At 36.7% G+C, this 15,505-nt stretch overlaps 1 protein-coding gene across 1 annotated transcript; it reads right to left on the bottom strand.

Annotated features, from left to right (window-relative positions):
* Nucleotides 1-1,263: 1,263 nt before the first annotated feature.
* LOC121870498 (60S ribosomal protein L10a-like) lies at nt 1,264-15,140 on the bottom strand. Its single transcript, XM_042372329.1, has 5 exons — nt 15,052-15,140; nt 10,484-10,636; nt 5,842-5,990; nt 1,755-1,927; nt 1,264-1,455 (listed from the first exon to the last, which is right to left on the bottom strand). Exons 1-5 carry the CDS (start codon nt 15,057-15,059, stop codon nt 1,285-1,287), a joined length of 654 nt encoding a protein of 217 aa, XP_042228263.1. The 5' UTR covers nt 15,060-15,140; the 3' UTR covers nt 1,264-1,284.
* Between the last annotated feature and the right edge of the window lie 365 nt (nt 15,141-15,505).

The following is a 15,505-nucleotide window of genomic DNA, read 5'->3' as shown; positions in this document are numbered from 1 at the left end:
TGTTCCCACAAGAATTACTGGAAATAGGGGGTTTAGTCCTTGGTAATTTTTATTGCCAAAGCAAGTCATTCTATACATGCCAGTGTTAAGTTCTACCACCACAAAACATCCTACACATTTAAAGTAATTATTTTTTCACTGTAGTAATTAAATGAACTAGCTACCTCCACCTTAGTTCATGTCCATTTGTAAAGCCAGGTACAGGTATCCTCATTTAGTATTTTTTTTTAGCAATGACCTCGAGTTGAGGATTTTTGTAGAATCCTAAACACGGCTTGAAAATTATATAAGACTCCCAATACACACACTAAAGCCATGTTCAGGCATTTGTAAGGTTGGGTGCTAAAAAAAATCCAATTTAATGCTTGAAAAGGACCTAAACATTAGAAGACCTATTATATTAGAATAAATTAGGCTTCCTTTTTTTTAACTTGCCCATTGGGATATCTGAAGGCCTTATATCATTGTTAAAATGACAAACTACCTCAGAAAGGCAACCATGTAGCTGTAGGGGCCTAATACATCAGCTGCCCTATAAACAATGCTTCTGTGCTAATTTAAACAAGGACACCCTGTACTTTGTGCGAATTCATACAAAGACATTGTGCAATTCAATGCCATTTCATTCAAAGGCACCCAGTACTATGCACTAATTTATACAAGGACACCCTATACTTTGTGATAGCATACTGTGTGCATATAAAATAAAATAAGTCCATTTAAATTCAAAATCCCAAAACTAAGTGTTCTGCTCAGAATCCAGCCAAAGATTTATGGTATTGCCCACTGCACTGCTGTCACCCACCCATTCCTATACAGATTAGCAGCACTTCTCAGGTTTTTGACATTTAATATTAAAAGATATACAGTTCACAAATGCCTCTTCTTTCTGGTTCCATAGCTCACCCAAGTCAATTACTTCCATTCTCAACAAACTAAATATTTCCTTTGCTTTGTAGTCACTTTGCAATATAGTAAAGGAATGCCAATTGTAAATTATTAAAGAGTAAAATTTGCGAGTCAAAACAATTGCTAGGTGACTGAGAATGCGAGCACTCGCTTGTTAAACCAGAAATAACTTGTTTTGTTAAAAGTTCCACAACTGGTGAAGTAAAAACTTTTGTGGTGCTCAAGTGTTAACCAAGGAATACCTGACAATTTCAACAGCCAGTATCATATTCCACTTCATGCCCATGTTTCATTACTGGTAATTACTCCAATATGATCAGCCATGGAAGCAAAGTTTGGAAATGAAACCAAACAAAAACTCTGCCTTTTATTAGCTTAGTACAAACGCTGGGGTTTCCCCATGGTTGACTTAATATGAAGGGACCTCACATTCTGCCAGTGCTTTTTAAGGAGAGACACAAGGAAATTCATTGCAAGGTAGATGTTCTGAACCAATTCATCAGCAGTCATATGCACGTGGCCAATGGCGACTGATAGACACAACACCTGTGGGAAGAGTAAGATGTAAGGATTAGTGTGCAGTGTGAAGGCGATTCATGCAACACTTACGATATCCTCCGTAACAATTGTTTCAATGACTCGACCTCATAATATTCACGTAGCAGAAAATAGGCCATATCCAAATGGACAGTATTTTCTGCTCAAGACCCTTGATATTGTGGTTAAATTACTTCAGCAATTATTCACCCTAGCAATATTTATGCCATTTTAAAAATAAACAAGTCCTGAAAATTGTCACAACAGTCATTAAACAAACACCAAACCAGGGTGACAAAATTACATACCTTCTTCATCTGGAACTTGATTGTGGCCTTAATCTCATCCACCTTGTCAGACAACTTCTCAGAATGAGTGCACATGGTGGGGAACTTGCCTGCCTTGTTCAAGCCAGGACCCAACAAACGGGGAATTTGCTTAATCAAGGCATCAGATGCAATAAATGCATCATATTTCTTGGCTGTGGAATAAATAAAACTTAGTAACATAGCCAGTGCAGAACCATAACAACAGTTAACAAAAATTTTCAGAGTGAGCTGAGAAATAACATCAAGCTGATCAGAAACTTAAAATCATCACTGAACGAGAGAGACTTTCCTCCCTCATAATAATACTCACAAACTCCAGTTCCCCGTTCCATTTTTTTTTCAAGTGAGCTTGACACTTTACCCCCAAAAAGGCAATGCATATGATTGGCAACCACACTCCTTGGCCAAAACTAGCCAAGGAGTAAATAGACCTATATTAGTACACATCAATCGGTATGGCAACCAGTCTGATAATTTTCTTCCTGGTTGTTCAGTTGGTTACTGTTTTAAAGTATGTACAGATCAACCAAAAAACTAAAAATACATTTTGCATAATTTCAGTTATGAGATTGCCGACACTTGACTCGATCCTTTATTGACATCCTAAATTCCTGCCACTGTCGCCAACACTTGTTCCTCTTTAAACTGCTCTATTCAATGTCTTCAACAAGTGACAGTACTGAGTAACACTGCTCAAAATGGCAAGTATAAAAGGGGAAAACTAGGTATAAAAAAGTTGGTGAACAATGTGTGACCCATAAGATTTAAGAATCATGAATGTATGAATCAATTGGAGAGAAAACATTAGAATTTTTAAGCTGTTAAGTCAGTGTATTCCATAGCTAAAAACAAAAAAAAAGCACCAGTTTGGATAAAGTGCAATACAAATGATTCACGCAACAAGAGCGCAGCCATTTCTGGACCCACACTGGTTAAGTGAGTCATGATAAACCGAAATTCCATGCCAATGTGACTTCACTGAGCTGGCACCAAAAGCTTAAAAACTTTAAGCTATAAATAACTAGCACATGAAATTAAAGACGAGATAACTTAATTTTCCACAGCTACTGCAGGAAAAAATTATGAAATGGAACAATCAGCCACGTGACTGTGGTGGTAGTTACATACCTTTGTTAAATGAGCGAGAAGTTATAGGTATACAGTATGGCACTTATCAGTGATAAAACCCTCTTGTGTATTAATATTGTGTTGGGGAACAATGAAAGTACAGTAGTTACTTTACAGGTACTGTATCTACAGAAACTTGTACAGTCGACCCTCGTTAATTCGGACCCCTTTAATCCGGATTTCGGATAATTCAGACTAAATCTGATCATTTTTTTTTTTTAGATTTGTAGGATTATTACCTACGCGGACTTTAACCTAAAATGCTGGTCCACCCACTGCTGGGATAAAACGCCAGCGTCTTTTTGGTTAAATGTAACATCACCACTAGTGTGGGGGGGGGAGATGCAACTTTTAGCTTCAGACATGAAAAATATTAACCATTTACTGCCAGTAAACAATAAAAACATAAAATATGTACCAATTAGTAATGAAAAGTTGTGCAGTTCCTTCAGCAAATGAAGCTCACCAACTTACAATAGACTAAATTACCTCACAACGTGTTTTCAGTAGTCTACGTTGAAGTTCTTAGCACAGGCTAACTTATCATATCATATACGGTATCACAGTTCTCAATGATTTACAAAAAATACCGGTAATAAAAACCTTTTCGATATTTCACACTTAATATAATACCCGGTAATCTACTTCAACCTCCTATTGTTTACAATGACACATGACGCACCACCAGCTGTTGAGTATCGGCTAGACGGTACACGTGTTTTTCGAATCATTTTCAGTTAAAAAACTGTTACATCACACGTATATTTTACCTAAACTGCGCCTGAATGAATATATTCTCGGAAATAAATAGTAGTTTTGCTGAAACGTGATGTATTTTAATGTAAAATAGGATAAAATATGTGACGAAAACAAAAGATTTTACCTAACCTTCCGATGTTCAAGAGAAGTTACTCGTTTTTTTAATAGTTTTTGGTTAAAATACTGTTATATTACAATGGTATTCTATTCATACTGTGCTTGATATAATGCATTCACGGAAATGTAATATTTTTGCTGAAATGACGTACGTATTAGTGGAAAGTGGGATAAAATCGTGACGAAAAACAATGACTGAAATATAATGCAATATTAACCCATTAATCGGTTAATTCGGACAATTGGCTAAAACGGACACCCGTCCCCCCTATTAGTCCGAATTAACGAGGGTCGACTATAATGTAAATAAGCATTATGGTTTATTGAACGCACTTCTGATAGATGTTGAGTAGCTAAAACAACTATCTGTGCTTACTTTGTGGGAAATAATGCGAGACCATGAACGATAAATTTTGGTACACGAGGGCTGTCACTAATCAAACGTAAAATTTTGGAGCATATGGACCCCCACCTGCACAGACAGTTGTTTTAGCTACTGTACATAATAGTACAGCATTGATTAAGTAATTATTCACTTGACAGAAGCCTCCTGGTCCTGAACCTTTCAGTTGAGTTAAACAAGTTATACAGGTGCTCCACTACTTACCAACAAATCTATCCATGGGTCATTTATGGTGAATGATAACTACCCAGTACTGCACATGCTCACAGTTGGACTCTGCCTACTATATCCCTAGTTTCTTCCTGCGCTATATTAAGAGCACACCCTCATTCACTACAGAGTATAAACGCTGCTTTAAATCTACAAATACCTGATGCAATAACAATTTACAGAATTTTCTTTTCATTTGCATCTACAGTATTAACATCACTGGTGGCATCGCTGACAAGTTACTCATCACTCGCCACACTTACCCACCCCTCTCCCTGCCAGGCCACAATTTCAGGTCGATATATTTTCATTTTGTTTACTGTTACATGTGCACTTAATCCCTCATGCACAATGTGCAAAAAAAGTTAAAAGAAATAACCATGACAAAGGAAATAATTTATTTTTGTGCAAGTTGGCAGACTTTAGAGGCTTATACTGTAGGGGATTACCCCAGTCCAATCCTCGGTATAACAGAAGCCAGTTTTGTGGCAAGTCATGATGTAATAAAATAAAGAAAGCGTTTCACTGATGGTGAATAATGAAACTTTTATTAAAACATCAGACCATCTGTTCGGTGACTAAAAAGCTACATTGGCACTTCAAGAATGGACAGAACTGCTTATCTTAAAAAAATAAGATGAGATTGTGTTTGAAGTGCACAAGAAATTACCAAACACCTACAGACACAAAGATATGCATTCAGGATTCTTGTTCGTCTTCAAAACTACTTACCTGTGAGCACATTTTCTCTAGTGTGAACTTCATAAAAGCAAACTACAAAGCCTAATGAATGATCAAAACTTAAAATCTTGTTTCAAACTTAAGACAACAGCTTACTTTCCAAATAGTATTGAGTGCCCAAGAAACAAAGAAGCAGAAATTGCATTAAACCAACTAAGGTTAATAAGTTAGTTCTGTTAATATGGATTCACACTAGCATTTTTATTCTAAGTTATCAGAATATGTTTGTGAATACAAAATACTATTTTTATGACTGCTATTGCTATTATAATTATTTTGCACAAGAAATAATAAATGGAATTTTCTATGTTTGTAGGTATCGAAGTAGAAGTTTCACTCTGTACGCTGTTTTGCAATTTACCTTTCTTTTAGTGGCTCAAGTAGCACCACTTTTTCTACCACTAGAAGAAATTGGTTCTTCTCAGAGTATGGAAGCAGCCAAATTGTTAAATAACATAAGATATGTTCGAGTTTGCTTCAGCATTTTGACTTATCATGTAGGCCAGTATGCATTTTTTTTTAAATATTCATAACTTGTTTGATAACCAAGAGTAAAGCTGGAGTTACACAAACAAGCCTCGGGAACATAATTGGTTCACAAGTTGAGGATACTGAAAACATTTGTTAAAACTTGTAACGGATATCCACTTCATTATTTTAAGGTACACTATAAATGTTTTACTTCAACAGGCACGCGTATCAACTCACCTAGCTTCTTAACAAGTTTCTTGTCCTTGTTCAGCTTCTTGAGATCATCAGCAGACATACAGGGCATATCATTTTCATTTGCTTCATCAATGTGCATCTGGTCACCAAGAACACAAACCTTCATCTTAGGCTTGGGAATGTGCTTCAACCTATTTATAAAATTAAGGATATATTAGTCAAAGTATCTACTATTAACATTAACTGGCCAGAATGAACAGGAAACTCTCCAGTACAATATCCCCATTTCAATACTTCATACACGCAGATATAATTTACTACTGTACCTATTTTTTTTATTTTCCCTCGTTAAGTCACCAATATCATTCTAAATCTTAACACAGTACAGTACTGTACTTTCTGCAAACTTAAAAGATTAAAATATTGTACTGGCAAACTCCTCAACACAGCTAGTGGATGAAACTCACTCACGTCTCCAAGTATAAACACCTCTACCTTGGGACAGTGGAGTCTCGATAATACCCCCGGTACTGAACACTCCGGTTGATAGGTGTGATTGAGAGATTTCCTACCTATTATGGTCAGCCTAATTTAGTCTTCATTCAAAATAAAAAATTTGTTTGTTGCAATATGATTAGTGAATAACTATGCCTCATGGGCCTTCAAAAACCTTCATCATGGTGTAGTTTTGTCTCACACAAGAATTGTAAAGATACTTTTTTACCGAGTGTACCTATTAATGCTGTACCCCCTTTAAATTTTGCGAACAAATATTCGAAGCAGAGTGCCAGCTGCCATTGTTTATTTAAATAAACTGTAAAAGTTGAGAAAATATCATTTGGAAATATATAAAACTAAAAATAAGAAAAGAAAGGTGGTGAGTGAATTGGGTGTGGGAGATACAGTGGCTGTTGGTGCTCTGCTCCCCTCCTCCCTCACCACATTTTATAATTTCACCCTAATTCCCATACTATTTAGGTTCATTTGGTACCAGGTTAATAAAAACTTTAAATGTAAATATATTTTCACCCCGGGGGATGGGAGGGGGGGGGTACATTCAACTTCAGGAGCTATTGTGAGAGTTCAGGTATTAAATTCCAGGGCTTATTTAATCAACAAAATGTAGTCACATCCAGCCTGGCACATACCTCAACGGTGTATTGACATAACTCGCCCAACATTTTGAGACGGGAAGGAGCTGTCCATGTAATATACAGTATACTGTACTGGGTATCTACTACAGTATTTGTACAATACCCATGTTACTTTTTTTATGCATTATGTACAATGTTTAGTGTTAATTAAAGTAGTTTTGGAACAGTTTTGGGATATTTTTGGCCTCCTAGAACAAACTAATTAAGACGCACCCTGGTTTATGTTAAGGTTCTGTTCCTGGACCTCATTCATAAGCCAAATTTTCTGTAAACTAAAAATGATCCTTCCATAAGGTAAGTATGTACTGTACCACAGGTGGCGTCTCACAAGGGGATGCCCTCAGCCACTTTACGCATAAATCTCTGCAAATAGTGTTACGCCATACTAGTTACCTTTCATAATAAAACTTGTGCAACCCAAAAAATTCTACAAGGAGACTTATGTGAGGCATTCTGTATCCTCAAATTTATGTAAACCAAGAGTTTTTTAACCCCAGGAGTGTCTCTACTCCCATTTAATTCAAACTATATTTCATAGTCTTCTGGCACCTAACTGTACTGTACTCCATTGATGAAGCAGTTATGAACCAGACATGGATTAAGGTGTCCCTTGTTTAACGATGGGGGTTGCATCTTTGAAAAACCTATTGCCGAGTGTACAGTAAAGCATGGAGGGCAAACAACGGGTTCAAATGGCAGAGCAGTAAACACCGAATACAGTATTGTATGTAATTGTTATAAACAGTTATAAGTTAAACAAGTGATTTACTAACACCAAACTTCTACATTAATGATGTGGTTAAGAGTTTACTGTTTTGTGAACAAAAGGGAAGCTTAACTCTCACAAATTTCAAATTACTGTTCATGTCAAAAATGAAGAAAAAATTTATGATAAATAAAACTGATACAGAGCACATAAAATACAACAGCACATATTTATGTACCAAATATGGCCCCTTCCACACTGAAACCATCAACTGGGTGACATGACAGTTCAACTGACTCGAGATGTCTGGCTACTGCCGCACTGTGTGCATGACATGACGTCACATTAGGGAGTGAGCACAGGTGGGCTTACGATAATACAGCCCACCATTTCCATAAATACGTTCACTTCAAACAAACCCGTGCTCTTCATTTTTCTTCTTTTATAGTCTTATATATATATTTTTTTTTTCTAAGCCACTTTAGAATATTGTAATGCTTTTTCCACAACTTTTACGGTTTCATTACCTGTAACAATGGCAATTGCCATCTTAGCTTATTGGCTGGTGGACAGACAAGTGAGCAGTTACTACAGTTCTTTATTAGTTGTTCTTTTGTACAGACAGTATTTATATTCTGATATTTCAAGGGATAAAAACTTGTGTTGATTTGATAGTTTTCACACTTGGGAAGCAAAAATTATCATGTGAAATACAATGGTAATAAAATTATAAAGAAACATCCATGAACAAGTTGTGGCATAAACAAGGTGGCCCAAAAGGGTAAGACTGTCACTCAGTGTCACCTTTTTCTTGTTCCTTACATTTGTTACCAGTACATTTCACAAGCTATTTTTTGGCTTCCCCAAGTGTGCAAACCATCAGATGAACACAAAAGCTAATACAGTATCACTCAAAATAGTATTATAGAAATAAGGTAAATACAGAAGAACTTCACTTTCTGCCTGTCATTCCACCAGCCAATCACTCCCCTTGCTGCAAATTGACTCTAGGCTTCAGTTGCAATGTTCTCCCCTTATTTAGGAGTATAAAGAATTAAGTGAAGTACACATGCCTGAAGTACCATGCAAAATGATATAAACAAAAAAATATTCTACTACAATGCCAAAATATGGGTGATTAAAACAAAAAAATTTACCTACTGTACTATATTAGCTGATTAAAGTATTTTTTTTTCTTATAAAATACCAAGAGCCATTGCTTAGCCCAATATTTTGGTGCTTCAATTAAATGAATTCTAAGGTCTTAGAAACAACAACATCCCTTATAAATGAATGAAATAGCGGAATATTTATTTTTAGTGCGCCACAACAGACAAGGACATATAGTACTGGAGATAATTAATGGTAAAAGGTTAAACTAAAATCAAAATGATGGAAAAGAAAAACCCAGAAAGAAAGACAACCTAAATGGAAATGACAAGAATAAAGAAACCTATAAACGATATATTTCAGCCTCCTATTACCCCCCCCTCCCTCCCCGGCAGCACGACTACTCCCCCCTGGCACCTGGAGAGGTGTCTGCTGCTGGTTCTTCAGACTGGGACACTACCAAAACCATTAAAAAGTTCCAATGTTTCATCAATTTCAATACCTCTCCGTGTACACCTGCAACAGAGTTCTCGGACACCATGCGTCTTACAATACTGCCTGACAAAACCAACGAGAAATCTGAAAATCGTTCTCAGAGTCTTACTGCAAATTAGATTTTCTTTTCGCCTGTAAACACTATAAAAACAAGCAACAAATATATTTACAAGTCACTTCACAACCAAGCTTACCATTCATTCTGAGATGACTCGAACCCTTGTGCTCATTCTGAAATTTACTGTGATCAGCTGTTCGAGAACTCTGTGGCGAGCGTACAATGAGAAAAGCGCCTACTACAGTAATGCCTGGTATACCTACCATCATCCCTGCACACCAGTCTTCAGGCACCTATCACCAATTAAGGCTAGCGGCAAGTTTCCTTGCCTCCCCAATTATTTTAAGACCCTGGGTAAAGGTCCGCCAAGGGTGACCTCAGCTCCCTATACCTTGCCATGGTGCAACAGGGCAGACCATCACACTTGCCACTACAACATGACAAACCCAAATAGCTACAACACTAAACTTACGAAAACTCATATTTTAGTTTTAATTAATTATTCATCTGACTACAGTAGTTTTTCAGTTTAAGCTCTCAGATTTAGTTGAGAAATCTTGTCAACATCAATCAAATGTTAGCTGTAAATTTGATCTTACTTCAGGAAAGCATCAATATTTTGGATACAATTGATTTCCAAGTTATTGCAGCACAAATTTTGCATTAATATTTGGTCTTTTTATATTAGTGCACCGTTCCATCTCTCGGCGGTAGAAATATTTTTCCGAATGTTTAGACAATTCAGACATTTTTCTTCTTTGATATTTGTCGGAAATTAAGGTTAAGTTAGGCTGTTTTTTGGTGATTTTCTGGGGGGTTTTCACAGAAAAAGGGGTAAGTTAAGTTAGGTTATTTCTTTTGGTATTAGAAATATCAAAAGAAAAATGTCTTGGAATTGTCTAAACATTTCTAACACCAGGAGATAGAACTGTGCACTAATACATACTGACAGAATGGTGCACTACTATAAAGTGACCTAATATTTTATGAATGCAGTGAAATTCAATTCTAACATTATTAAAATAAATTTAAATTGCAGTTCATTAAAACTTCCTTTATACCTACAAGAGCAACCTCTGGGTTTGACAAGTCATGGTACAAGTCCTCAGCCTTGGCTCTGGCAGCCCTACATGTACCACTGGGGGTTAGGTCAACACTCACTTAACAGTGCCACTGAATCGCTTGTCCTTCTGGGGGTCATAGTTCTTCAAGCCAACCTGCAGCTCCACAGTTTCCCGAAAGTGGCGTTTCTTGTCCTTGGAGCCCTGCAGTGTGGCATTCACACACTCGTACAAGGTGTCGCGGCTCACCTTGCTGCGGGAGGTACAAATAGGTCATCATTAAAACGTCATTTAACAAGCTATAAATGTATTCTACAACCAATCTACCAAATTATTTCAAAAAGTGGTAAAAATGTTCTCCATACAAGTACAGTATTCAGAATGTGCATTATACTTTCATTTGCTTGATATTCATTTCTAGGTAAAGGTGCAGAATGAGGGCATATTTCTCAAGCTTTGAAGAAGTTAGGTTAGAAAAATCTTGTAACCTAATATACGAGTCTCTAGGTTTGGGTTTTTCTATTTTAGGGGGTTAGGATTGGATAAAAAATGATTCCTCCAATGTTTGGCTTGTTCTTGAAAGAAAAGTTTTCTTCTATTGAGAAGTTTCTTGAGCATCAACCCACATACATTTTTAAGTATCTACCTTTTTCATTTTAGTTTTCAATAAGTTAGATAAGGTTAGGTTAAGCTGCGGTCACTAGCATATCTACCCAGACTAAATCCACCACAGCGTTGAATTTTCAACGAACTCCTCAAGTTGTCTCTACAGCGAAAATTTATTTGTCGAAATTGGGATGATACAGACTGTTTTAAAATGCACGATACGATGCGTTGACATTTGCTAGTCTATTGCATTAATAAAACTTAGTTCTTATTTTTTCTCATTAACGTTAAAATGTACAAAAAATAGTGATTTCAATAACAAAACACAAGCAAAAATATCAGTGAAATAAAAAAATGGTAAAGGTTTATGAAAGGAAATGTGCGATTTGGTTTAAATTTTTTCTACACACTATTAGCGCATTAAGCAGAAATGGATACGACAATGCATAAAACTTAGTACATGTAGAACCTGACCCAACCGACTAGGTCAGGTTCTGCTAATTATCGTGTTCATTTATGCATTTAATATTATGCCAATAGTGTACAAAATATTTAAACCAACGAAAGTAAAGAACCAAGGAAACCCCACCTAACGATTGTCATGAGATGCTGTAAAAAAATATATACAGTGAATATAAAGAGAACAGAATGCATTTAGTAAGTAAACAAAAGAATAAACCGGTATAGTATACGTAATTCTAAACTTAAGAAAGATGTGTAGTAATTATTTTATTAAAAGGATAAGAAGTAATGGAACGCAATTTACACAGATCTTAGAGGAAGGAGCAATGGCGGCGGCAGGGGAATTGTGAAAGCGGACTGACTTAGGTTAAGAAAATGATTCTGGCATTTGAAGAGCACCCAGTCATGTAATTTTAATACCACAACATCAGTGTTTGGTGTGTTTTTACCTCGTAATTTCCCTCATCTTGTATGCCCTGCCCACTAACAATTTAAGATTATAGGAGAGTAAATTAAAAAATTACCCAAAAATACTTATTATAATAGAAGTTGTCGTTTCTTTTAATATACTTAAAATCATCAAAACTTATAGAAAAAATTAAGAAAAACAACTTCTGGTGGTAGCGCTTTTGTAAACCTTTACCATAAAAGTAAGAATACATCAAGACGGGAACTTCATTTGTCTCGAGTAGGGTCACTTTTGTAAACAAACATCGGCAGGACTCTGCAATTGTTTCATTTTTGTCTTGGTCTTCATTAACAGGACCAAATATCTCACTAAAGCAGTTAATGCTGCCATAGAAACATACAATGAAGCCACCCCGCTCCCCAACCGAGCCCCGCAAGCCAAGCACCTGGCCGATGGCTCCTCTCGCCAGTGTGCGGATCGTACCGTTGACTTATTGCCTGTGGATGAAATCCTATCGTGGATTTAAAACTCGAGTGACCACAGCTTCAGATTGTTAATTGTGAACCAAGAGAATAGCAAACGAGGACCGGCAGTAACTACAGTATTCATGTAAAGCAATGTAGTGATCACCACTTATGTTATACTGTACTGTACTGTATTCAAGATGTATTCCTTGTGCACTAATTTCATTTCCACAAAGAATGAAACTCCTATCTTAAGAAAAAATTCCCCAGGTATTGTATGTGCTTAGGGCATGGAACGATCATAGGTTGGATGCTTATATGAGCAATAGGGGTCGGGTGTAAACGGGACTGCCCAGTATGGGTCAATAGGCCCGCTGCAGTTTCCTCCATTCTTATGTTCTTATTAACTAGTCTTTTGTATAGTGTTTTTATATATAATATTTCACAATTATAAATGCCAGACACTGAATCATATGAGGTTATGAGGAAAATTTAGGGTATTTTTGCGTTTACACATTTTACATTCCTACCCCTAATCTATTATCATATTCTAATAAGACGTCTAATTATAAGATCATTTTCATCTATTTCCGATTCAGAAAGGATATAGGCAAGCACTGGTTTGGTAATAGAGTTGTGGATATGTGGAATAGGCTACCGAGTGCTATAGCAGGATCGGGGACGCTAGGGAGCTTCAAGACGAAGTTGGATAGGCACATGGAAGTGCTGGGATGGGTGTGAAAGGGATCTGCCCTGTATGGGCCAGTCGGCCTCCTGCAGTATCCCACTTTCTTATGTTCTTATATTACCGTCACAAATGTATAATAACAGAGATATCATATCCAAAATTTTCTCTATTTTCTTCCATTAATCTTCCACCATTATTGCCTACCTCACCTCTCACACTGAGTGTCCCCTTCATAAATCATAAGAACATAAGAATGGAGGAAACTGCAGCGGGCCTATTGGCCCATACTGGGCGTTCCCATACACGTCACGCGACCAATCAAAAGCGTTTTGTGGTTTGATTTGTGGTTTAATTCGCAGTATTTTTGGCCCAACCAAAATCGATTTTTATTTTGGGTCTCATATTTCTAAATTCAAATTCATTTCCCACCATAGAAGTCTGCAATGGGTGTCACTTCAATTATATGGAGCTGATTGCGAGTTTTTGGGAAAAAACAAAGAAACTATAGCATTTTTTCAGAGCAAGACTGAATGTAAATATCGCAAAGACCAACATATGTGGCGTTGTGTAATAATCTCAGAATCCAACGGCGAATTAGAACCAGCCCAATAAGGTAAGGTCAGGAGGATCTAAATAAACTGCAGGGGTGGTCTGAAAAATGGCAAATGAAATTCAACACCAGCAAGTGCAGCGTACATAATATTGGAAGAACAAATACTTATAATGTATACAGACTTAACAACATCAACCTAGAGAAGTCGACTTGTGAAAGAGACCTAGGGATACTTGTAAGCCCGGACCTACGGCCTAGAAAACAGTGCGTTAATGTTCGAAATAAGGCAAACAGAGTATTGGGTTTTATATCTAGAAGTGTAAGTAACAAGAGTGCAGAGGTCTTATTGCAACTATATCTTGCGCTAATCAGGCCGCACCTCGATTATGCGGTTCAGTTCTGGTGCCCCTATTATAGAATGGATATAAATTCACTAGAGTCGGTGCAGCGATGATTGACGAAAATGATTCCGGGACTTAGAAACCTTCCATATCAGGATAGGTTAAAGAAACTTAACTTGCATTCCCTTGAAAGACGAAGAGTGCGGGGAGATATGATAGAAGTATTTAAGTGGGTGAAAGGAATCAATAAAGGGGATATAGATAAAGTTCTTATAATATCCGAGCAGGATAGGACTCGGAGCAACGGATTTAAGTTGGATAAGTTTAGGTTTAGGAGGGAGATAGGAAGAAACTGGTTCACAAATAGGGTGGTGGACGAGTGGAACAAGCTTAGCAACTTTGTAGTAAGTGCTGGAACGCTGGAAAGTTTTAAATGGAGGCTAGATAGATTCATGGATGATAGAGAGTGGTAGTAACTCTCGACAGGAGCTGCCATGCACAGGTCAACCGGCCTATTGCAGACTCCTTATTTTCTTATGTTTCTTATGTTATGTTCTTATATACACTAGAAAAATTTATTTTTTACTTTCTAGCAGAGTGGGAGGTGGAAGAGCAAAGTTAGGTGAGCTTTGGATGAAATGAGTTAGGTTAGGTTAGGTTAGGTATAGTTCTGGGGTTCTGTGACTAGGTTGTTACATCAAAAAGGGATGACCAAAACTAAAATTTGATCTACGTGTCAATATATACACTACAGCTGTCGTATTTGGGTTAAGATCGAGTTAAGAAAATCAAAGAGAAATAATGAACTGAAGGTAGCAAGGGAGGTGAAGTCAAACCACAAGGGAGGTGAAGTCAAACCACAAGGGAGGTGAAGTCAAACCACAAGGGAGGTGAAGACAAACCACAAGGGATTATTTCAAATGTATTAAACTAAAACAGTAGTGGATGAATGGAACAAGTTACCAAATATCATCATTAACTCTCATGCTCAACACACGTGGTCTCTATTCTTAATACTCTACACATCAATAATCAATAACCAGACATAAAATAAGAGACTTAGTGTTCTTTATCAATTATATATCAAATCTATATGAGAATAAGGCCAAATACACCCATTATTGAGGTAATATTTAAGGAGTTACCTGGTCATGATGGTGCTGCTGCTGTTACTTGACGAGAAAGAACCTCACTCGGGCCTTGTGGGAAGTAACAGTAAGTAGCAGTAAGTTATCTTCCACATACTAGTTTAATATTCCACCTACGTCATCGTATAAATTTTTATTTTATTAATTATATTTAACTATAATTTTAATAGTATAAAATATCTTCATTTATAGTATTTTTTATGTGTGTTTTTTTATCGTTAAGTAAGTGGAAGAAATTCAATTTTTGGCGCATAATTTAAACACTGTCAAGGCTCCTGCTTGTTCACTTACCACATCATTTCAACGTCTATCAACTTATCAGTCAGTTTAATAGGCAGCATTTACTCACTTTTAAAAGTTGTCACAATATCTTTGTACGTACAGTGTTGGTTTACTACTTATGTCATGAGTTCACAGCTCTAACCTAAAGAAACTCGTCTGACAGTTTTCT

This window comes from Homarus americanus, unplaced genomic scaffold (genome assembly GCF_018991925.1).
Source record: "Homarus americanus isolate GMGI-L3 unplaced genomic scaffold, GMGI_Hamer_2.0 scaffold44240, whole genome shotgun sequence".
In the NCBI taxonomy this organism is placed as follows: domain Eukaryota; kingdom Metazoa; phylum Arthropoda; class Malacostraca; order Decapoda; family Nephropidae; genus Homarus; species Homarus americanus.
The sequence above is the reverse complement of the archived record's forward strand: the minus strand, read 5'-3'. Positions and strand labels throughout refer to the sequence as shown.